Here is a 25,710-nt window from a genome sequence, read left to right on the forward strand (position 1 = left end):
TTTGGCCTGAGTTTGCGTACATGCATTTCTATGCAGACGTGTCTGTGTGTGTATGTATTTAACAGCACAGGTGGTGAAATTAGATAGAAATAGCTAAGCTACAAGCTACTCCTTCTAGTTACGCCGTGGATCAGAGCTAGTTAGCGACGAGCTATGCCCTTGACCAAAACTAGTGCGGACTAGAGCTAGCTATCTATGCGATTACCAGAGTAAGTGCCAGAGCTAGGCCAGAACTAGTGTGGACCATAGCTAGCTACTAGCTACACCCTGGACCAGAGCTAGTTAGTGCATACGAGAGCTATCTAGCTATTAGCTATGCTCTGGACCAGAGCTAGTGTGCAGATGGGTATATGCGCAGTGCACTCCGCCCTGAATCTGAGCTACACCCTGGACCAGAGCAACACCCTGGACCAGAGCAATGCCCTGGACAAGAGCTCGTGCACAGACAGGTATGTGCGCATCTCACTAACACCCTGGATCAGAGCTAGTTACATATTATAGCTCTGGTCCAGGGTAAACAGAAGCTAGCGGTATGAATGGAGTGGTGTCTGACAGTTTCTGAAGCCAATGTTTTTCTAGATATGGCTACTGTATTGTGATCACTACATCCAATTGGATTTGGATACTGCTTTAAAGCAGATTTCTGCAGCATTAGTAAATATGTGATTAATACATGGGGATGATTTCATTCATGTGCTGTTTGTAAATACCCTGGTATGTTGACTGCTAACTTGAACTAGGTTGCAGGCAATGGTTGCTATTTGAAGCTTTTTCTTGAGTGGCAACACATACATTATCAAGCATTTCATACATATTATCCAGATACTGACTGTTATCACTTGGTTGTCTATAGCAGCACCCCACAATCATGGACTTTAGGTGAGGCAGATGAACCTGTAGCCAACAATATTTCACATGCAATCCTCTGTAAGCTTTACAGGAATGTGCTTCTGAATAAAGACCGCAACACCGCCCCCCATGGGCATTTCTGTATTTTCTGTAGATGCTATAACCTTGTATTGTTACCACTGTATCATCAAAGGTGTTATCTAAGTGAGTCAGAATTTGAATGTCATCTGTTACTAGCAAGTTATCTATTTCATGAACCTTGTTTCCGAGGCTACATACAACTATCGTTCAAAAGTTTGGGGTCACTTAGAAAAAACATTTGTCCATTAAAATAACATCAAATTGATAAGAAATACAGTGTCGACATTGTTAATGTTGTAAATGACTATTGTAGCTGGAAACGGCAGATTGTTTATGGAATATCTACATAGGCGTACAGAGGCCCATTATCAGCAAACATCACTCCTGTGTTCCAATGTCACGTTGTGTTAGCTAATCCAAGTTTATCATTTTAAAAGGCTAATTTATCATTAGAAAACCCTTTTGCAATTATGTTAGCACAGCTGAAAACTGTTGTCCTGATTAACCTGTTAGGGTTAGGGGGCAGTATTGACACGGCTGGATAAAAAAACGTACCCGATTTAATCTGGTTACTACTCCTGCCCAGTAACTAGAATATGCATATAATTATTGGCTTTGGATAGAAAATACCCTAAAGTTTCTAAAATTGTTTGAATGGTGTCTGTGAGTATAACAGAACTCCTATGGCAGGCCAAAACCTGAGAAGATTTCAAGCAGGAAGTGGCCTGTCTGAAAAGTAGTGTTTCATCTTGGCTCTTTTTATTGAAGACTCAGGATCTGTGCAATAACCTGACACTTCCTACGTCTTCCATAGGGTCTCAGAGCCCGGGAAAAAGTTGAACGATATCGAGGCAGGCTCTGGCTGAAACACTTTATCGCTTTTGGCAAGTGGCCACTCAGAGTACTATGGGCTTAGGCTCGTGCCCGCTTCGACCGAATGCTTTCTTTTCCTTTGTCTGTTTATCTAAACGCAGATTCCCGGTCGGAATATTATCGCTTTTTTATGAGAAAAATGGCATAAAAATTGATTTTAAACAGCGGTTGACATGCTTCGAAGTACGGTAATGGAATATTTAGAATTCTTTTGTCACGAATTGCGCCATGCTCGTCACCCTTATTTAGCCTTTAGGATAGTGTCTAGAACGCATGAACAAAACGCCGCTGTTTGGATATAACGATGGATTATTTTCGACCAAACCAACATTTGTTATTGAAGTAGAAGTCCTGGGAGTGCATTCTGACGAAGACAACAAAGGTAATAACATTTTTCTTATAGTAAATCTGACTTTGATGAGTGCTAAACCTGCTGGGTGTCTAAATAGCTAGCCCTGTGATGCCGGGCTATCTACTGAGTATATTGCAAAATGTGCTTTCACCGAAAAGCTATTTTAAAATCGGACATATCGAGTGCATAGAGGAGTTCTGTATCTATAATTCTTAAAATAATTGTTATGCTTTTTGTGAACGTTTATCGTGAGTAATTTAGTAAATTCACCGGCAGTGTTCGGTGGGAATGCTAGTGACATGCTAGTCACATGCTAATGTAAAAAGCTGGTTTTTGATATAAATATGAACTTGATTGAACAAAACATTCATGTATTGTATAACATAATGTCCTAGGGTTGTCATCTGATGAAGATCATCAAAGGTTAGTGCTACATTTAGCTGTGGTTTGGGTTTATGTGACATTATATGCTAGCTTGAAAAATGGGTGTCTGATTATTTCTGGCTGGGTACTCTGCTGACATAATCTAATGTTTTGCTTTCATTGTAAAGCCTTTTTGAAATCGGACAGTGTGGTTAGATTAACGAGAGTCTTATCTTTAAAATGGTGTAAAATAGTCATATTTTTGAAAAATTGAAGTAATAGCATATCTAAGGATTTGAATAACGCGCCACAGGATTCAACTGGCTGTTGAGTAGCAAGCGTCCCACCTAGCCCATAGAGGTTAAAGAAGCAATAAAACTGGCCTTCTTTAGACTAGTTGAGTATCTGGAGCATCAGCATTTGTGGGTTCGATTACAGGCTCAAAATGGCCAGAAAGAAAGACCTTTCTTCTGAAACTCGTCAGTCTATTCTTGTTCTGAGAAATAAAGTCTATTCCATGTGAGAAATTGACAAGAAACTGAAGATCTTGTACAAAGCTGTGTTCACAGAACAGCGCAAACTGGCTCTAACCAGAATAGAAAGACGAGTGGGAGGCCCCGGTGCACAACTGAGCAAGAGGACAAGTACATTAGAGTGTTTAGGTTGAGAAACAGATGCCTCACAAGTCCTCAACTGGCAGCTTCATTAAATAGTACCTGCAAAACACCAGTCTCAACGTCATCAGTGAAGAGGTGACTCTGGGATGCTTTTGACATCAGCAAACCACTCGCCCACACAACACCATACACACTGTCTGCCATCAGTGGAAACTGGGATTCATCCATGAAGAGCACACTTCTCCAACATGCCAGCGGCCGTCGAAGGTGAGCATTTTCCAACTGAAGTCTGTTACAACGCCAAACTGCAGTCAGGTCAAGATCCTGGTGAGGACAATGAGCACTCAAAAAAGCTCACAAATAAATCTACAATTTGAACAAATGTAGAATGATTTGTGAGCAACTTTTCAGAAATCCCTAACATTTACAACTGTGGAATGTGTATTTGCGCATTCAAAAAGTGATTGTGGATCTGTTTAGGTGCTTACAGAATACAAAAAAGAATCCTTCCTGTCGATGTATTATCTCCATTCATTGGGGTAATATTTGTGTCATTTGACGCGCAGAGTGATGACATCATGGCTGTGTCCTTTTTGGGAGAACACCTTCTAGCTAGAAGAAGAAAGAACAACTTCATGAAATGTGAGTGTTAACTTTTATTTATTAAACATATTATTTTAAAACGTTCAGTAGATTTAAATTTAACTATTGGGGCATGCAATGCCGAGTGTGTGCTTTCGACATCGGCCCACTAGCCAAGCTAGCTAACTAGCTAAGTTGGACACTACCAATAGCTAGAATGCGATCTCGTCCGTTGTTTAGATAAACAACCAAAGTTGAACTTACTAGTTAATTCAGGAATGTGTCAATTGGGAAGAATTGCTCAGTTTTAAAATCTTGAATTGGTGATCTGGCTAGCACTCTAATGAGAAATGTTGCAAATAGGCTGTCTCATCATTGTCTCAGGACAACAATCTCTCCAAATCCTCAAAATGTTCTACAGCTGTGCAGCGGTGATGCATCCTGACCGGTTGCGTCACCGCCTGGTATGGCAACCTCTTGGCATCTGACCATAAGGCGCTGCAGAGGGTAGTGCATATGGCCCAGTACAACACTGGGGCCAAGCTTCCTGACATATACTAGGCGGTGTCAGAGGAAGGTCCAATATATACTTGGCGGTGTCAGAGGATGGTCCAATATACACTGCTCAAAAAAATAAAGGGAACACTTAACCTGTTGGGGATCTAACCCCGGTATAGGGATTTATTGTCAAGAGACCATGGCGGGAAATTCAAAACTGCAAGAATCTAATAATTTCAATTTCTCAAACAATCAACTATTTTTCACCATTTGAAAGATAATGGTGAAAAACATCAAATCAAACTGTCCACTTAGGAAGCAACACTGATTGACAATAAATTTCACTTGCTGTTGTGCAAATGGAATAGACAACAGGTGGAAATTATAAGCAATTAGCAAGACACCCCCAATAAAGGAGTGGTTCTGCAGGTGGGGACCACAGACCACTTCTCAGTTCCTATGCTTCCTGGCTGATGTTTTGGTCACTTTTGAATGCTGGCGGTGCTTTCACTCTAGTGGTAGCATGAGACGGAGTCTACAACCCACACAAGTGGCTCAGATAGTGCAGCTCATCCAGGATGGCACATCAATGCGAGCTGTGGCAAGAAGGTTTGCTGTGTCTGTCAGTGTAGTGTCCAGAGCATGGAGGTGCTACCAGGAGACAGGCCAGTACATCAGGAGACTTGGAGGAGGCCGTAGGAGGGCAACAACGCAGCAGCAGGACCGCTACCTCGGCCTTTGTGCAAGGAGGAGCAGGAGGAGCACTGCCAGAGCCCTGCAAAATTACCTCCAGCAGGCCACAAATGTGCATGTGTCTGCTCAAATGGTCAGAAACAGACTCCATGAGGGTGGTATGAGGGCCCGACGTCCACATGTGGGGGTTGTGCTTACAGCCCAACACCGTGCAGGACGTTTGGCATTTGCCAGAGAACACCAAGATTGGCAAATTCGCCACTGGCACCCTGTGCTCTTCACAGATGAAAGCAGGTTCACACTGAGCACGTGACAGATGTGACAGAGTCTGGAGACGCCTTGGAGAACGTTCTGCTGCCTGCAACATCCTTCAGCATGACCGGTTTGGCGGTGGGTCAGTCATGGTGTGGGGTGGCACAGCCCTCCATGTGCTCGCCAGAGGTAGCCTGACTGCCATTAGGTACCGAGATGAGATCCTCAGACCCCTTGTGAGACCATATGCTGGTGCGGTTGGCCCTGGGTTCCTCCTAATGCAAGACAATGCTAGACCTCATGTGGCTGGAGTGTGTCAGCAGTTCCTGCAAGAGGAAGGCATTGATGCTATGGACTGGCCCGCCCGTTCCCCAGACCTGAATCCAATGGAGCACATCTGGGACATCATGTCTCACTCCATCCACCAACGCCACGTTGCACCACAGACTGTCCAGGAGTTGGCGGATGCTTTAGTCCAGGTCTGGGAGGAGATCCCTCAGGAGACCATCCGCCACCTCATCAGGAGCATGCCCAGGCGTTGTAGGGAGGTCATACAGGCACGTGGAGGCCACACACACTACTGAGCCTCATTTTGACTTGTTTTAAGGACATTACATCAAAGTTGGATCAGTCTGTAGTGTGGTTTTCCACTTTAATTTTGAGTGTGACTCCAAATCCAGACCTCCATGGGTTGATAAATTGGATTTCCATTGATTATTTTTGTGTGATTTTGTTGTCAGCACATTCAACTATGTAAAGAAAAAAGTATTTAATAAGATTATTTCATTCATTCAGATCTAGGATGTGTTATTTTAGTGTTCCCTTTATTTTTTTGAGCAGTATATATTAGGTGGTGTCAGAGGAAGGCCCCAAAAATTCTCAAAGAGTCCAGTTACCCAAGTCATAGACTGCTCTCTCTGCTACTGCATGGCAAGCGGTACCAGAGCGCCAAGTCTAGGACCAAAAGGCTTCTTAACGGCTTCTACCTCCAAGCCATAAGACTGCTTTATGTTGACCCCCCTTTGTTTTTACAATGCTGCTATTCGCTGTTTATTATCTATGCATAGTCACTTTACAAATGACCTCGACTAACCTATACCCCTGCACATTGTTATGTCATTTTGTTGTGTTACTTTTTTCACTTTAGTTTATTTAGTAAATATTTTCTTAACTCCATTTCTTGAACTGCATGGTTGGTTAATAAGGGCTTGTAAGTAAGCATTTCAAAGTAAGGCGCACGTGACAAATAACATTTTATTTTATTTTGATTTGATTTGAAATCATCTTTTTCAACCTGTTTTCTTTCAGGACAAACATGGCAATTGATGCTTTGGCAGGACAAATCACTCTTTCCTGTTCGGTGTGGAGGTAAGAAATTGTAACATTGTCTGTAATTTTTTGTTGTTGAAATTCAGCTATCTGTTTTTTGCTCCATTTAGGCGTGCTTGCTAGCTAGCCGAGTAATTTGTTGCGCTTCCTTAGCTACATTTATTAATATGTTGTTTCCTAGTCAATACATTCCATGATTACTGTCAGTTCAATCCGTCTCTGTATTAAAGTACCACGTAAAAACGTTTGGCTGGTATGCCTTCACCCTTGGATGGTGTGAATGCCCTCACCCACCCACCCACTCACACACACACACACACACACACACACACACACACACACACACACACACACACACACACACACACACACACACACACACACACACACACACACACACACACACACACACACACACACACAGGTTATTATTATTACACAGCATGTAAAAAATGAATAAAACTCCCCTGCAACTTAAATTTTGATGCACGCACAACATTGACATTCGTGTTACTGACGACAATAAAACGTCCTCAGAGCTGTGGGCTAACTATGTCTGGAGACTGCGAGCCTAGTACAACGAATGTGGGGCCTAGTAAAGCAGTAGGCTATAAACCTGGTGGGATAGACCACTGTCTAACAACTAAGTCAGGGGACTGAGATATAAGCAGGGCAGATCTCTTGCTGCATGTGATGCAGGTACTCGTATTCCCTCATAAGCTCCCAACTGAGGAGGTTTGGAGCAGGGGTGGTAGTCTCTTAGATGAGAGGTGTGTGTAGGGCCTCGCAACTCATCTTCCTCAGGTGCATGATGGCTTTGTGTGGTGGTTGGCTCAGAGGTGGGTGGTGACAGGCATCTCATATGTCTTAGGGATGCAGGATAACTCTTCTGTATCCTACGGCGTGGAAACAACTCCTTTTATGGGTACTTCAACATCTCAAATATAGCATATCAGAATCCATCATCTCGAAGGACCATGTAAAAACTATTGGTCGCTAAATCCGGAGAAATGACGGACCATGTAAAAAACTCTTGGTCACTAAATCGTCAAGAAAGACCACGTAAAAGTCCTCACCACACACACAGACACAGCTGCTTCTATTTGAGGATGTTTATATATTTGTGGTAATCCGAATGACTTGGAATCGTATTGTTCTAGTTCTATTATTACACAGCATATAACCCCCCCCCCCCCCTGCAAATTAAATTCAGACATTCGTGTTGCTGACAACAATAAAAAGTCTTCAGAAACATGTCCAGATGCGCATTTTCAAGTTCCTTGATTGTTTGGGAATGGTAGGAAGATGATGGGTGAGGGATAATTTAGGTAGGCTATGCAGGCAAACTATCGGGACCGTGAGGGAAATTTAGGTAGAGAGGAGCAGGATGTTTTTGTTACAGGCAAAGTTATTCTACTCATACTGTAAAGACTTTTATCAGTAAAAATGATTAACTTGACAATAATAATAATGTGAGGGTTCAATTGTGTAACAATGCATAGGCCATGTTAGGATGATGGTTCAAGATAATCTGATAATTGTTATGAAGAAAATGGTTTGAAGTAGAAAATTAAAAGTAAACCTGACAACTTGACCAAGTTTTTGAATATGTAAAACTGCATAATGATGGCACATTGAATTGCAGAAACAAAACATTCACTCTCTCTCTCTCTCTCTCTCTCACACACACACACACACACACACACACACACACACACACACACACACACACACACACACACACACACACACACACACACACACACACACACACACACACACACACACACACACACACACACACACACACACACACAGGGAAGGAGTTAACAAGTCATCAGGAACAGCAACTGTGTGCTACTGGCTTGGGTTCCAGCTGCACCATTGAGAGCATTTTGACTGGCTGCATCACCGCTTGGTATGGCAACTGCTCGGCAGAGGGTACTGCGCACGGCTCAGTACATAACTGGGACTGGGACCCAGCCATCTAGGACCTCTATACCAGGTGGTGTCAGAGGATGGCCTTCAAAGACTCCAGACATTTAAGTCATAGACTGTTCTTTCACCTACCGCACAGCAAGCAGTACCGCAGCGCCAAGTCTGGGACCCAAAGGATCCTGAACAGCTTCTACTCCCAAGCCATAAGACTGCTAAATATTTAGTTAAACAGTTAGTCTAGGTAGCTATTTGGTTATCTGCATTGACCCAGTTTTTATTCCTAGTTATATGTACATCAGTGGAGGCTCCTCAGAGGAGTAACAGCAAGACCATCCACCTCAGTGAATTTCATACAAATGTATATAGTGAAACATTACAAAAGCTATGCTTTTTAGATAAAACTATAGTAAATACATTCACATCACCAAATAATTTATTAAAACACACTGTTTTGCAATGAAAGTCTACAATAGCCTCAACAGCACTCTGTACAATAGCACCATTGTGTAGCTGGAAAGACAGCTAGTTTACGTCCTCCTCTGGCTACATTGACTTCAATACAAAACATAGGAGGCTCATGGTTCTCACCCCCTTCCAAGGACATACACAGTCATTTTAACAACTTCCGGAGGGCGTCGTCCAACCTATCAGAGCTCTTGCAGCATGAACTGACAAGCTGTCCACCCAATCAAAGGATCCGAGAATGGATCTAGTACTGAAAGCATGAGTTACATATAGCTAGCACTGCAATGTATAAAATGTGGTGAGTAGTTGACTCAAAGAGAGAGAAAGACAATAGTTGCAGTTTTGAACAAATTAATTCCTTGAAAAATTAAGCAGCAGGAGAGAAAGCAAGCTATATTTCGTTGTATTATTTTCACTTTCACTTACTTAGCTAGTGAATGCAGATAGCTAGTTTAGCCTACTCAAACACCAGGCTCAAACAGAGGGATGCTATATTAGCTAGCTGGCTATGGCTATCCAACACTGGAATGCTTCCAAGTCAAGGTAAGCTTTTGGTTTTATAAATGTTTTGCTTGACTGTACACTGTACTGCATGATTGTAGCGGCTTTACTAACATGTTAGTTCTAGTAGCAATGTTGACTATGATGTTAGCTAATATGGTGACACCGATGTAGGCTGTATGTAGAGGTTATGATCTGAAGGTTTGGCTTGGAATGTTTTTTTCGCCTGGTCATAGACAGCTGATGTGTTATTGCACTGAAGTCTACAAGCGAAGGGAAAAGGAGAGAAGAGGAGAGCCCATAGATGCGAGAAGGAATTATACAACTAGCACGGTGGTAATGCTGTTTGTATGTGACTGCTATGAAAGTGAGCTGTGTTTGTGTGTGAACAGGGATGTGTTCATTCTGCCGATTCTGTTGAAAAACTTTTCTTAAACGGAAGCAAATGTCTTGTGGTGCAACAGTGGGTTGAGTGGCTGGGCAATGGGTCGGTTGAGCGACTGCTGACCTCATGATTACACCCTAGATCAGCTAGATGCAGGCAAAAGTGTGCAAAGGGGTATTGAGTGTGTCACTGCCTGTCACCTTGATTACTCAAATGTTTCTCTCAACCTGTGCACCTACGTTGTAGACTTTCATTCATAGGCGAGGTTGCAGCAACCTCATGATGGGTGAAGGGAAAATGTAAGTATCATGTAGTAGCCTAAACCTATCAATGTTACAGTATAGGCATCCTTGAAGAGGTGTTTTTTTAGGATTTTCAAGTCAAATCAAATGTATTTATATATCAAAGTGCTGTACAGAAACCCAGCCTAAAACCCAAAACAGTAAGCAATGCAGGTGTAGAAGCACGGTGGCTAGGGAAAACTCCATAAAAAGGCCAAAACCTATGAAGAAACCTAGAGAGGAACCAGGCTATGAGGGGTGGCCAGTCCTCTTCTGGCTGTGCTGGGTGGAGATTATAACAGAACATGGCCAAGATGTTCAAATCTTCATAAATGACCAGCATGGTCAAATAATAATAATCATAATGAACAGGTCAGGGTTCCATAGCCGCAGGCAGAACAGTTGAAACTGGAGCAGCAGCACAGCCAGATGGACTGGGGACAACATGGAGTCATCATGCCAGGTAGTCCTGAGGCATGGTCCTAGGGCTCAGGTCCACCGAGAGAGAGAAAGAAAGAAAGAAAGAAAGAAAGAAAGAAAGAAAGAAAGAAAGAAAGAAAGAAAGAAAGAAAGAAAGAAAGAAAGAAAGAAAGAAAGAAAGAAAGAAAGAAAGAATTAGAGGGAGCATACTTAAATTCACACAGGACACCAGATAAGACAAGAGAAATACTCCAGATATAACAGACTGACCCTAGCCCCCCGACACATAAACTACTGCAGCATAAATACTAGAGGCTGAGACAGGAGGAGTCAAGAGACACTGTGGCCCCATCCAATTATACTCCCGGACAGGGCCAAACAGGCAGGATATAACACCACCCACTTTGCCAAAGCACAGCCCACACACCACTAGTGTGATATCTTCAACCACCAATTTACCATCCTGAGACAAGGCCGAGTATAGCCCACAAAGATCTCCGCCACGACAAAACCCAGGGGGGGGGCGCCATCCCAGACAGGAAGACCACGTCAGTGACTCAACCCACTCAAGTGACGCACCCCTCCTAGGGACGGCATGGATTAGCACCAGTAAGCCAGTGACTCGGCCCCTGTAATAGGGTTAGAGGCAGAGAATCCCAGTGGAGAGAGGGGAACCGGCTAGGCAGTGACAGCAAGGGCGGTTCGTTGCTCCAGTGCCTTTCCGTTCACCTTCACACTCCTGGGCCAGACTACACTCAATCATAGGACCTACTGAAGAGATGAGTCTTCAATAAAGACTTAAAGGTTGAGACTGAGTCTGCGTCTCTCACATGGGTAGGCAGACCATTCCATAAAAATGGAGCTCTATAGGAGAAAGCCCTGCCTCCAGCTGTTTGCTTAGAAATTCTAGGGACAATTAGGAGGCCTGCGTCTTGTGACCGTAGCATACGTATGGCAGGACCAAATCGGAAAGATAGGTAGGAGCAAGCCCATGAAATGCTTTGTAGGTTAGCAGTAAAACCTTGAAATCAGCCCTTGCCTTAACAGGAAGCCAGTGTAGGGAAGCTAGCACTGGAGTAATATGATCACATTTTTTGGTTCTAGTCAGGATTCTAGCAGCTGTATTTAGCACTAACTGGAGTTTATTTAGTGCTTTATCCAGGTAGCCGGAAAGTAGAGCATTGCAGTAGTCTAACCTAGAAGTAACAAAAGCATGGATGAATTTTTCTGCATCAATTTTGGACAGAAGATTTCTGATGTTTGCAATGTTACGCAGATAGAAAAAAGCTGTCCTTGAAACAATCTTGATATGTTCATCAAAAGAGAGATCAGGGTCCAGAGTAATACCGAGGTCCTTCACAGTTTTATTTGAGACGACTGTACAACCATCAAGATTAATTGTCAGATTCAACAGAAGATCTCTTTGTTTCTTGGGACCTAGAACAAGGATCTCTGTTTTGTCCGAGTTTAAAAGCAGAACGTTTGCAGCCATCCACTTCCTTATGTCTGAAACACAGACTTCCAGCGAGGGCAATTTTGGGGCTTCACCATGTTTCATTGAAATGTACAGCTGTGTGTCATCCGCATAGCAGTGAAAGTTAACATTTTGAATGAGATGACTGTGTCTGCATGTTGTATGTGTCGAGGGAGTGCATTCCGGTATCTGGGTGCAGAGCAGCTGAAGGGAGGGAAACAAGGAGACCAGAAGAGAGAGATGCGGAGAGAGCAGGAGGGGGCATAGAGGTATGTGGGTGCCAAGTTGTGGAAGTAATATGGCTACAGGTTCATCTGCCTCACCTAAAGCCCATTCTTGTGGGAAGCTGCTATAGACCACTAAGTGCTAACAGTCAGTATCTGGATAATATGTGTGAAATGCTTGATAATGTATGTGATATCAACAGAGTATGTTTTCTGGGTGATTTAAATATTGACTGGCTATCATCTAGCTGCCCACTCAAGAAAACATGTCAAACTGTAACCAGTGTCTGCAACCTGGATCAGGTTGTCAGTCAACCTACCAGGGTAGTTACAAAGAGCACAGGAATTAAATCATAAACATGTATTGATCACATCTTTACTGCAGCATTAGAAATTTGCTTTAAAGCAGTATCCAAATCCATAGGTTGTAGTGATCACAATATAATAGCCATATCTAGGAAAACCAAAGTTCCAAATGCTGGGCCTAATATATTGTATAAGAGGTCATACAATAACTTTTGTAGTGATTCATATGTTGATGATGTAAATAATATTTGCTGGTCTGTGGTGTGTAATGAGGAGCGACCAGATGCTGCACTTGATGCATTTATGAAACTACTTATTCCAGTTACTAATAAGCACGCACCCATTTACAAAAATGACTGTAAAACTGTTGAATCCCCTTGGATTGATGAGGAATTGAAAAATGATATGGTTGAGAAGGATGAGGCAAAAGGGATGGCAATTAAGTCTGGCAGCCCAACTGATTGGCAAACGTACTGCAAATTAAGAAATCATGTGACTAAACTAAATAAAAAGAAATGAACGAATGAAACAAAGATAAATGAGAAAAGAATGACAGTAAAAAGCTTTGAAGCGCCTTAATTTAAATGTTGGGGGAAAAAAGGCCTTCATTCATTGAATCAGATGGCTCATTCATCACAAAGCCCACTGCTATTGCCCACTGCTATAGAGGACAGTTTTTCTTGTTGACATCACTATTCCCACTGTCATTTGTAACTGAGTGCTTGAACAATAAATGTATACTTTAACCTTGCGTCCCACCTACTCAACAGCCAGTGGAATCCCATGGCACGATTTTCAAATACCTTAGAAATGCTATTACTTCAATTTCTCAAACATATGACTATTTTACACCATTTTAAAGACAAGACTCTCGTTAATCTAACCACACTGTCCGATTTCAAAAAGGCTTTACAACGAAAGCAAAACATTAGATTATGTCAGCAGAGTACCCAGCCAGAAATAATCAGACACCCATTTTTCAAGCTAGCATATAATGTCACAAAAACCAAAACCACAGCTAAATGCAGCACGAACCTTTCATTATCTTAATCAGATGACACTCCTAGGCATTATGTTATACAATACATGCATGTTTTGTTCAATCAAGTTTATAATTTTTTTAAAAACCAGCTTTTTACATTAGCATGTGATGTTCAGAACTAGCATACCCACCGCAAACCTCCGGTGAATTTACTAAATTACTTACGATTAACGTTTACAAAAAACATAACAATTATTTTAAGAATTATTATATACAGAACTCCTTTATGCAATCGCGGTGTCAGATTTTAAAATAGCTTTTCGGCGAAAGCACATTTGCAATATTCTGAGTAGATAGCTCGGCCATCACAGGCTAGCTAATTTGACACCCACCAAGTTTGGTGCTCAGTAAACTCAGAATTACTATAAGAAAAATTGGATTACCTTTCCTGTCCTTCGTTAGAATGCACTCCCAGGACTTCTACTTCAACAACAAATGTTGTTTTGTTTCGAAATAATCCATAGTTATATTGAAATAGCTCCGTTTTGTTCGTACGTTGAGGTCACTATCCGAAGGGTGACGCGCGGAGGCATTTCGTGACAAAGAATTTCAAAATATTCCATTACCGTACTTCGAAGCATGTCAAACGCTGTTTAAAATCAATTTTTATGCTATTTTTCTCGTAAAATAGCGATAATATTCCAACCGGGCGACGTTATATTCATTCATAGACTGAAAGAAAAACATGGAGTCGTCTCGTGCACGCGCACTCCATTGTCATTGTTCCGTGCCTGACCACTCACAAAAACTCCTCCTGTTTTTCGCCCAGAGACTGCAGAGAAGTCATTCCACTTTCTGGCACCTTCTGAGAGCCAATGGAAGCCTTAGAAAATGTCACGTTACAGCAGAGATGCTGTATTTTTGATAGAGATGCCCTAGAAGGAGAACAAATTGTCAGACAGGGCACTTCCTGTATGGAATCTTCTCAGGTTTTGGCCTGCCATATGAGTTCTGTTATACTCACAGACACCATTCAAACAGTTTTAGAAACTTTAGAGTGTTTTCTATCCAAATCTAATTATATGCATATTCTAGTTTCTGGGCAGGAGTAGTAACCAGATTAAATCGGGTACGTTTTTTATCCGGCCGTGAAAATACTGCCCCCTATCCCAAACAGGTTAACAACACTATCAACAAGGCAGGTCCTACAGGCCCTAGTTTTGTCACAGCTTGACTACTGTTCAATTGTGCGGTCAGGAGCCACAAAAAAGGACTTAGGAAAATTGCAATTGGCTCAGAACAGGGCAGCATGGCTGGCCCTTGGATGTACAGTTCACAGAGAACTAATATTAATAATATGCATATCAATCTCTCCTGGCTGAAAGTGGAGGAGATATTGACTTCATCACTACTATTATTCATGAAATGTATTGACTTGTTGAATGCACCATACTGTCTGTCTAAACTACTGGCACACATCTCGGACACCCATGCATACCCCGCAAGACATGCCACAAGAGGTCTCTTCACATTCCCCAAGTCCAGAACAGACTATGGGAGGCACACAGTACTACAGAGAGCCATGACTACATGGAACTCTATTCCACATCAAGTAACTGATGCAAGCAGTAAAATTAGATTTAAAAAACAGATAAAAAACACCTTATGGAACAGCCTGGACTGTGAAGCAACACAAACATTGGCATATATACACACAATAACATACGCACTGGATTTAGTACTGTAGATATGGTAGTGGTGGAGTAGTGGCCTGTGGGCACACAGTGTGTTCTGAAATATGTGAATGTATTGTAATGTTTTAAAATTTGTATTAACTGCCTTAATTTTGCTGGACCCCAGGAACTGCTTTGGCAGCAGCTAATGGGGATCCATATCAAACACAACCTTCTCCGTCCTCGAGCTTCCATCATAAGTGCCCTCACCAAAGATTTAGACTATCGAGTCTCAAACCAAATTCTGACAAGTGAAAAGTACTCAGACTGGGATCAATAAAACACTCCAACTTTGTATTACCATGGACAGACATGCCGGTAAATGTTATTGGAATAAATATATTGAAAATATGAAAGACCTTGTTAAAATACATTTTGAAGCAAAATGTATAAAGATTGACAAAATATTGCAATCATGGAAAGCCAATCATCTTTTCATCCATGGAAAAGTCACATTTAATAAAGTCTTTAGCTCTCTCTGAATTAAATTATCTTCTTATGTCTCTTCCTTACCAGATAATACTTTTTTAAAACAATATAAACATATGAACATTTACATATATCGGTATAACTAATTTCAAGTAGGTGGGATAAGATTGACTAATTTAAAGGCCCTGAATGCAATATTGAAAGCATTCTGGATACAGAAACAATATTCCAATCCAAACTGGATTTCAGCTAAATTAACTAAATGTGCCTTTCTGATCTCTACACAAAACCTACTCCCTTTTCTTGAACATAAAAATGTCTCTACTAAAATGACAGTCTTTTCAGTAATATATCTCCATTCCTTCAAGAGGCAATAAATTCATGGTTACAATTCCAATTCTATGCTGCCGAAAACCCTGATTTTAGAAAAAATTGAATAATATTAGAAAAAAATAAGAAAACCCGCACACTGCTCTTGCTGCTCTTTTTCTTTTTTGTCATGTTATTTGATTGTCACCATGCACCCGCAACAAAGACAGCTCAGATGTGCGAGTGCCTTTTGAAGTTTGTACAACACAAATATTGAAATTGATGGACATGTTTTTTTGGCAACATTTCATTGAAAAACTAATTTATTTTCTAAATGACATTATGGACAAGGACAGAAAGTTACTTGATTTTGGAACATTGTTTAGAACCTATGTGCATTCAGAAAGTATTCAGACCCCTTGACTTTTTCCTCATTTTGTTTCATTACAGTCTTATTCTAAAATGGATTAAAAAAATGTCTTTATCAATCTACACACAATACCCTGCAATGACAAAGCAAAAACAGGTTGTTAGAAATGTTTGCAAATGTATAAAAAAAAATAAAAAACGTTCATATCACAAGTATTCAGACCCTTCACTCACTACTTTGTTAATTAAAGCACCTTTGGCAGCAATTCCAGCCTTTAGTCTTCTTGGATATGACGCTACAAGCTTGGCACACCTGTATTTGGGGAGTTTCTCCCATTCTTCTCTGCAGATTCTCTCAAGCTCTGTCAGGTTGGATGGGGAGCACCGCTGTACAGTTACAGTATTTTCAGGTCTCTCCAGAGATGTTCGATCGGGTTCAAGTCCGAACTCTTGCTGGGCCACTCAAGGACTTGTCCCAAAGCCACTCCTGTGTTTTCTTGGCTGTGTGTTTAGGCTCATTCTCCTGTTGGAAGGTGAACCTTCGCCCAAGCCTGAGGTCCTGAGCAGGTTTTCATCAACGATCTCTCTGTACTTTGCTCCATTCATCTTTCCCTCAATCCTGACTAGTCTCCCAGTCCCTGCCACTGAAAAACATCCCCAAAGCATGATGCTGCCACTACCATGCTTCACCGTAGGGAAGGTAGGGATGGTGCCAGGTTTCCTCCAGACGCGACGCTTGGCATTCAGGCCAAAGAGTTCAATCTTGGTTTCATCAGACCAGAGAATCTTGGTTCACATGGTCTGAGGGTCATTTAGGTGCCCTTTGGCAAACTCCAAGCGGGCTCTCATGTGCCTTTTACTGAGGAGTGGCTTCTGTCTGGCCACTCTACCATAAAGGCCTGATTGTGGAGTGCTGCAGAGATGGTTGTCCTTCTGGAAGGTATTCCCATCTCCACAGAGGAACTCTAGAGCTCTGTCAGAGTGACCATCAGGTTCTTGACCAAGGCCCTTCTCCCCCAAATGCTCAGTTTGGCCGGGCGGCCAGCTCTAGGAAGTCTTGGTGGTTCCAAACTTCTTCAATTTAAGAATGATGGATGCAACTGTGTTCTTGGAGTCCTTCAATGCTGCCGAAATTGTTTGGTGCCCTTCCCCAGATCTGTGCCATGACACGATCCTGTCTTGGCGCTTTACGGACAATTCCTTCGACCCGGTGGTATGGTTTTTGCTCTGAAATGCACTGTCAATCGTGGGACCTTATATAGACAGGTAGCCTTACTAAATCATGTTCAACTCCAATCAAGTTGCATAAACATCTCAAGGATGATCAATGGAAACAGGATGCAGCTGAGCTCAATTTCGAGTCTCAGAGCAAAGGGTCTGAATAATTATGTAAATAAGGTATGTTTTCTTTTATTTTTAAGACATTTGCAAACATTCTTAAAACCTGTATTCACTTCATTATTGTGGGGTATTGTTTGTAGATTACTGAGGATTATCATTTTTTTAAATCCATTTTAGAATAAGGCTGTAACGTAACAAAATGTGGGAAAAGTCACGATACCAGGTTTAGTATCACGTTTCTCAATACCATCACGATACTCAATTCCAAAATGATACCACTGCAAAAAAAAAAGAAGGCATATTAACCAAAGTCACAGAGTGGCACTTGATCCAGACAGATAAACTCAGTTACTGCTTTGATCAATCGTTTGGCATTTTTTCTTAAATTTAATATCATTGCATTTGACATTCTTTACTTCAACATATTTTAGTGACTGCCATGAACGCATTAATGAATCAATTATACAATCATACAATCAATTTGATTTGTTTTGTTTTTACCAATCCAACTTCATAACAACATAATGGTAATCATTTATTTGAATGGTAAATCTCTATTGATAAACTGGGCGAATCAAGATTTACCCAGCTTATTCCCATGAAATCAATAAGAGTGTCCATGCATCTAGTTAGTGAGCTTGTTTTGGCTGATTTATTGGTGATACAGATGACAAAACAATCGTTTTCCCTTCCATTTGGGACTTATTTTATTGTACTGATTAACAACATTTGCATAGAACCCTTGATAAATAGTTCATAAACTATTGTAAAGGATTAATTGTATGAAGAAATATTTATGAAAATATGTGACCCACCACCTGGATTCGGTCCAATGTAGCAAAATTTGAAATCTTTTTTTTTTTTACATTTGATAAAAGTACAGACTCAGAGCTACACAATGGTATATCATACAAACGTGTGACCCCACTTTTGAGAAAATGGACCTTGAATGTTTTGGTACATCTACTGGAGAGCTCTTCTTTGTCTACATCCATTCAGCATCGTTCACACCCATCTCTATAAGGATCCACATGTGAGCCCATGTGCTAAACAGAGTGAGTAGTGTAGTAAACAACCAAAGAGTTAAAGACTAAAAGTAGTAGCTTACGATAAGGAAAAACTTCAGGTAAAAATACACTTTATCTAGTCCTTGGCCTATATCCTAATCTGACTTTGGTACAGGTCATGTTGTTCTTCACATTACAGTCTCTGGTAAACACACACTATATCAATTAAAATCTAAGTTTATTTGTCACATATACAGGATACAGAAGGTGTAAATGGTACATAGAAATGGTTACTTGCATATTTGCATAGTAGCAATATCAAAAACAGAAAGGGTCCAGATAAAAATATTTTATAATTATTAGATGGCGCTTACCCAGACACACCTGTCTAAATTGATGGGTCATGTGAAAGAAATTCTATAACCATCCAGATTGTCAGATACGTCAATAGCGCCTGCTAAATTCAAGAGATCAATGCTTTTGAGAAAAGTAGGAAAACTTTTGTAGTTCTCGATGGCTAACATTATAACTTTAAAAAAGCCACGGTAGAAAGGATTATCAACACTTACTAAGCAACTCACGTTATAGACAGAAGCATGCTAAATGGCAGACCATTCCAAACTCATCTCCGGGCATGTGGAGCCCACCCATTTTCTCAGCCAATCATGACTAGCGTGAAGGTTCCATTACTTTTTCCATGTCTAAACCAACTAGGCTCTTAATTTAACAGTTTTATTTATATTTACAGATGGAATACAAGTTTGTTCTTAAGGCACATGAAATGTCACGTTCCTGAAGGCATTTCTGGCCAAAAAATGAATTTTGATTTTAAAAAAAGTTTAAATTCCTCTCCTGTGAAGTCCTGGTGTGCGACATACGCCTAGCTTCCTGAAACGGGTCACATATGTGACCAACCGCCTTGATTCAGTCTTATGTAGCAAAATTTGAATTGTGTTTTTTGCATTGGATAAAAGAAAAGACAAAGAGCTACAAAATTGTATACCATACACTGCATCTGAGGAACAATGGAAAAGTAATTCTGGAATACCCATTTTACCTTTTTCCTTAAAAATATGGCTCTAAATACCTTTCTGCTTGTAAGCACGTCAGTGGCTGTTCTAGTGTTAATTAGTAATTACATCATTCATGAGGCAAGAGTGGGGGTGCCTTGAGTCACTTTACTGAGGCAATAGATCATCTTTGGGAGAGACGTGAGATAGAGACTGAAAGAATAAAGTTTTAGCGGCAATCAGCTTTGAAATCAGCATATTTTGCTTTATGGTTTGCATATTATCAGAAACATAGTACCTAGGTAGTGAATTGATGATAGCTTCAGCTGTTAGCTAAACAGAAAAGTTAACCTAGAAAGCTGGAAACTACCAGTATCTTCTTGCGTTGTAAAGTGTTCTAGCCTGTATGGACATTGTTTTTTGCAAACAGTCATTAACAGTTTAAACATTTCTACATGCCTTATTATTCAAGTGTGTTAACTTCTGTGCAGCATGAGTGGAAGCTAACATGTTGCAGCCCAGACTCCAGTGCTTTCGCGCTATAAGGAGGACATTTGCTGCGCAGATAGACAGAGTTGATTTTTGAGACACATTTGACAGAAATGTTCTAGTATAAAAAAAGTACAGAAGGTTTGGTATACCTTGCAAAACTAAAACACACAATGAATAAGTAGTGAAATACTTGTGTTGATAATGTCTTTGAGATGGCCTAATCATTTGGTGCATTAAAGCGTAGGCTGCTGATGACGATGGTGCTGTGAGTGTCGTCAGACATATTTTTAAGTCAATCCACATGATTGGGAAGTTATTTTGGACTAATTGGAAAATTAATTTAGATGATTATGGTATGCACACGTGACAATTAGTTCACACATGATGTGAGAATGTGCTATATCGCCGTCTTGAGGTGGGATGATCAAAATGCAGAGTAGAAAAGAACTCAAGCAAAATGCAAGGCCCTATGTGGGCAAAAGTTTTTGTTTTTTGCAATAGCCACTTCGCACCATATAAACGGTCAACACAGTCAACACAAATTCTCCCAAACTCACTGTGCATATTTTCCACAGACTGGTTGCCTAAATGTTTCACAAGTGTCCTGAGTTGCAATATGTTTGGTTAGAAGAATGGGCAAAAACACGAGTTTACTGAATATCCACATTCAAGCAATTTCTTTTCTCGTATTGTATGATGTCATATTCTATTTTTTTTACTCTATTAAAAATGTAATATGTATGTAAAATATGTAAATGTAATCAACATTATGTATGCAAAATGTAATCAACATCTTGCTGACTGTATATATCCCCCATTCGCAATGTTGCATTATAGTGCTCAAAATGAACTGGGTAAAAGTGTGTGTTATTTAGTTTCTAACAATGTCCCATATTTAGAAAAAGTCACAAAGTCAGAACAATCTGGTTTCTTTGCCAACAGTAATATATTTTAAAAGGGCCAGTTAGATTGATCAGACAGATTGTACAGTCTTAGAGGGGAAAATACACTGCTCAAAAAAATAAAGGGAACACTTAAACAACACAATGTAACTCCAAGTCAATCACACTTCTGTGAAATCAAACTATCCACTTAGGAAGCAACACTGATTGACAATAAATTTCACTTGCTGTTGTGCAAATGGAATAGACAACAGGTGGAAATTATAGGCAATTAGCAAGACACCCCCAATAAAGGAATGGTTCTGCAGGTGGTGACCACAGACCACTTCTCAGTTCCTATGCTTCCTGGCTGATGTTTTGGTCACTTTTGAGTGCTGGCGGTGCTTTCACTCTAGTGGTAGCATGAGACGGAATCTACAACCCACACAAGTGGCTCAGGTAGTGCAGCTCATTCAGGATGGCACATCAATGCGAGCTGTGGCAAGAAGGTTTGCTGTGTCTGTCAGCGTAGTGTCCAGAGCATGGAGGCGCTACCAAGAGACAGGCCAGTACATCAGGAGACGTAGAGGAGGCCGTAGGAGGGCAACAATCCAGCAGCAGGACCGCTACCTCCGCCTTTGTGCAAGGAGGAGCAGGAGGAGCACTGCCAGAGCCCTGCAAAATTACCTCCAGCAGGCCACAAATGTGCATGTGTCTGCTCAAACGGTCAGAAACAGACTCCATGAGGGTGGTAGGAGGGCCCGACGTCCACAGGTGGGGGTTGTGCTTACAGCCCAACACCGTGCAGGACGTTTGGCATTTGCCAGAGAACACCAAGATTGGCAAATTCGCCACTGGCGCACTGTGCTCTTCACAGATGAAAGCAGGTTCACACTGAGCACATATGACAGATGTGACAGAGTCTGGAGACGCCGTGGAGAACGTTCTGCTGCCTGCAACATCCTCCAGCATGACCGGTTTGGTGGTGGGTCAGTCATGGTGTGGGGTGGCATTTCTTTGGAGGGCCGCACAGCCCTCCATGTGCTCGCCAGAGGTAGCCTGACTGCCATTAGGTACCGAGATGAGATCCTCAGAAACCTTGTGAGACCATGTGCTGGTGCGGTTGGCCCTGGGTTCCTCCTAATGCAAGACAATGCTAGACCTCATGTGGCTGGAGTGTGTCAGCAGTTCCTGCAAGAGGAAGGCATTGATGCTATGGACTGGCCCGCCTCTTCCCCAGACCTGAATCTAATTGAGCACATCTGGGACATCATGTCTCGCTCCATCCACCAACGCCACGTTGCACCACAGACTGTCCAGGAGTTGGCGGATGCTTTAGTCCAGGTCTGGGAGGAGATCCCTCAGGAGACCATCCACCACCTCATCAGGAGCATGCCCAGGCGTTGTAGGGAGGTCATGCAGGCACGTGGAGGCCACACACACTACTGAGCCTCATTTTGACTTGTTTTAAGGACATTACATCAAAGTTGGATCAGCCTGTAGTGTGGTTTTCCACTTTAATTTTGAGTTTGACTCCAAATCCAGACCTCCATGGGTTGATAAATTGGATTTCCATTAATTATTTTTGTGTGATTTTGTTGTCAGCACATTCAACTATGTAAAGAAAAAAATATTTAATAACATTCATTCAGATCTAGGATGTGTTATTTTAGTGTTCCCTTTATTTTTTTGAGCAGCGTATACTGCGCTTTGGAGGGTTCAGACAGTTTAACATTTCCTTTCCCTGTGTCTGCTCACTTTATCCCACCCCCTAACCAATCTCCCTCCACTCTCTCCCCCCCCCCCCCCCCCCCCCCCAGGTTGACCCATGACATCAGCCTGAATGAGTTTGAAGATGAGGACCTGTCTGAGATCACTGAGATCACAGATGAGTGTGGGATGAGCCTCAACTGCAATGGCCAAGAGATTAAGGTAAGGTAGCACTTCAAACCTGCAGTTGCTTTATGACAGTCGCACACACACACACAATGGTCTGGAGATTAAGTTAAAACACCACTAAAATAGCAGACGTGGCAAGTATTAGCAAGTATTGCCACCTATTTCTAAGATCATCAGAACAGTGATACATGTACAATGCAAGAAAAAGAATGCGAACCACTGAACAATTTTCACACTTTGTTGCATTACAGTCTTAAATGTTGACATATTTAGAACATTTTAATAAATTATGAAATGTAAAGAAAGCTACACAGGCCCTGAAGCCCAAGGCAAAAAAAGTAGACCATCTCACTTGAACAACTTAATTGTTATTTTGTCTAGTTAGGCCTCATTTGTTATGCAGCTTGTCAGACCATGTAATGGATGCTGTAGCCATTCATCCACTGATTCCATCCAATTGATATGATTATTAATTGACAGTTCTTGATAGCTTAAAGCAGGGTTGCTTTTGAATGTCAGAGCATGTAAGTGGGTGAGTGTGAAGTGAGGGCAGAATGTAATTGGGCAGATTGAAAAAATTGTGTCAGCCTTCTCTCCCGCTCCAATTGCGCTCTGCAAAAGCTCAGCCACAAGCTCTGGGCATGATCTGCCTAGCGCTTTCATTTCCTTTATCACTATTCTTTTAATTAGACCAATTCACTTGTAATTATTTAGCCTACCACACCAACAGTAGCCTATATCTAGTTTATATTCTACTTTTTAACATAGGATATGTAGTTTATATTTTGAAGGACTTCAAATGTATTAACGGAGGATTTAGGTAGGCAATATACAGACCACTGTCATGATGTGGCCCTAACATATTATGTTATCTCAGGTTGTAAATTCCTGGCGGAGACTCTCTCCTCATTTTCATGCAGAGAGAGACCACAGAGTGTACAAAGGATTTCATGTGGCCGAACTCCTAAATCCCCAAAATGGGAAAATGAAACTATATGCGCACTTGTGAGAATGTGGGAAGGGTCCGTGGACACTTAACTTCTAACATCTAGGCGTTCCGCTAGCGGAACCCCGTTCCGCCAGCAGATCCCCTAGCCAACAGCCAATGGGTTCGCATGGCGCGAAATACAAAAACCCCAAAAATGCTATAATTTCAATTTTTCAAACATACGACTATTTTACACCATTTTAAAGATAAGACTCTCGTTAATCTAACGACATTGTCCGATTTCAAAAAGGCTTTACAGCGAAAGCAAAACATTAGATTATGTTAGGAGAGTACATAGACACAAATAATCACACAGCCATTTTCCAAGCAAGCATATATGTCACAAAAACCCAAAACACAGCAAAATGAAGCACTAACCTTTGATGATCTTCATCAGATGACACTCCTAGGACATTATGTTATACAATACATGCATGTTTTGTTCAATCAAGTTCATATTTATATCCAAAAACAGCTTTTTACATTAGTATGTGATGTTCAGAACAGGCATTCCCACCCAAAACCGCCGGTGAATTTACTAAATTTCTCATCATAAACCTTGACAAAATACATAACAATTATTTTAAGAATTATAGATACAGAACTCCTTTATGCAATCGCTATGTCAGATTTTAAAATAGCTTTTTGGCGAAAGCACATTTTGCAATATTCTGAGTACATAGCTCAGCCATCACGGTGAGCTATTCAGACACCCGCCAAGTTCAGAGCACACTAAACTCAGAATTACTATTAGAAAAATGGTATTACCTTTGCTGATCTTTGTCAGAATGCACTCCCAGGACTGCTACTTCCACAAGAAATGTTGTTTTTGTTCCAAATAATCCATAGTTATGTCCAAATACCTCCGTTTTGTTCGTGCGTTCCAAAGGGTAATGCGCGAGCGCATTTCGAGACAAAAAATTAAAAAAAATCCATTACCGTACTTGGCCTCTATGGGCTAGGTGGGACGCTTGCGTCCCACCTACTCAACAGCCACTTTAAGCCTGTGGCGCGATTTTCAAAACCTTAAAAATCCTATTACTTCAATTTCTCAAACATATGACTATTTTACAGCTATTTAAAGACAAGACTCTCGTTAATCTAACCACACTGTCCGATTTCAAAAAGGCTTTACAACGAAAGCAAAACATTAGATTATGTCAGCAGAGTACCAAGCCAGAAATAATCAGACACCCATTTTTCAAACCAGCATATAATGTCACCAAAACCCAGAAGACAGCTAAATGCAGCACTCACCTTTGATGATCTTCATCAGATGACAACCCTAGGACATTATGTTATACAATACATGCATGTTTTGTTCAATCAAGTTCATATTTATATCAAAAACCAGATTTTTACATTAGCATGTGACGTTCAGAACTAGCATACCCCCCGCAAACTTCCGGGGAATTCGCTAACATTTTACTAAATTACTCACGATAAACGTTCACAAAAAGCATAACAATTATTTTAAGAATTATAGATACAGACCTCCTCTATGCACTCGATATGTCCGATTTTAAAATAGCTTTTTGGTGAAAGCACATTTTGCAATATTCTAAGTACATAGCCCAGGAATCACGGGCTCGCTATTTAGACACCCGGCAAGTTTAGCACTCACCATAATCATATTTACTATTATAAAAGTTTGATTACCTTTTGTTGTCTTCGTCAGAATGCACTCCCAGGACTGCTACTTCAATAACAAATGTTGGTTTGGTCCAAAATTATCCATCGTTATATCCGAATAGCGGCGTTTTGTTCGTGCGTTCCAGACACTATCC

At 41.2% G+C, this 25,710-nt stretch overlaps 1 protein-coding gene across 1 annotated transcript in view; it reads left to right on the top strand.

Annotated features, from left to right (window-relative positions):
- Nucleotides 1–342: 342 nt before the first annotated feature.
- LOC106561900 (C-Jun-amino-terminal kinase-interacting protein 1) overlaps nucleotides 343–25,710 on the top strand; it is a 138,107-nt gene continuing 112,739 nt past the window's right edge. Inside the window, exons 1-2 of the mRNA XM_082957616.1 lie at nucleotides 343–449; nucleotides 22,857–22,968. Coding sequence (XP_082813742.1) covers nucleotides 343–449; nucleotides 22,857–22,968 — 219 coding nt within the window. The remainder of the gene's footprint in view (nucleotides 450–22,856; nucleotides 22,969–25,710) is intronic.

Source organism: Salmo salar, chromosome 11 (genome assembly GCF_965601325.2).
Source record: "Salmo salar chromosome 11, fSalSal1, whole genome shotgun sequence".
NCBI lineage: Eukaryota > Metazoa > Chordata > Actinopteri > Salmoniformes > Salmonidae > Salmo > Salmo salar.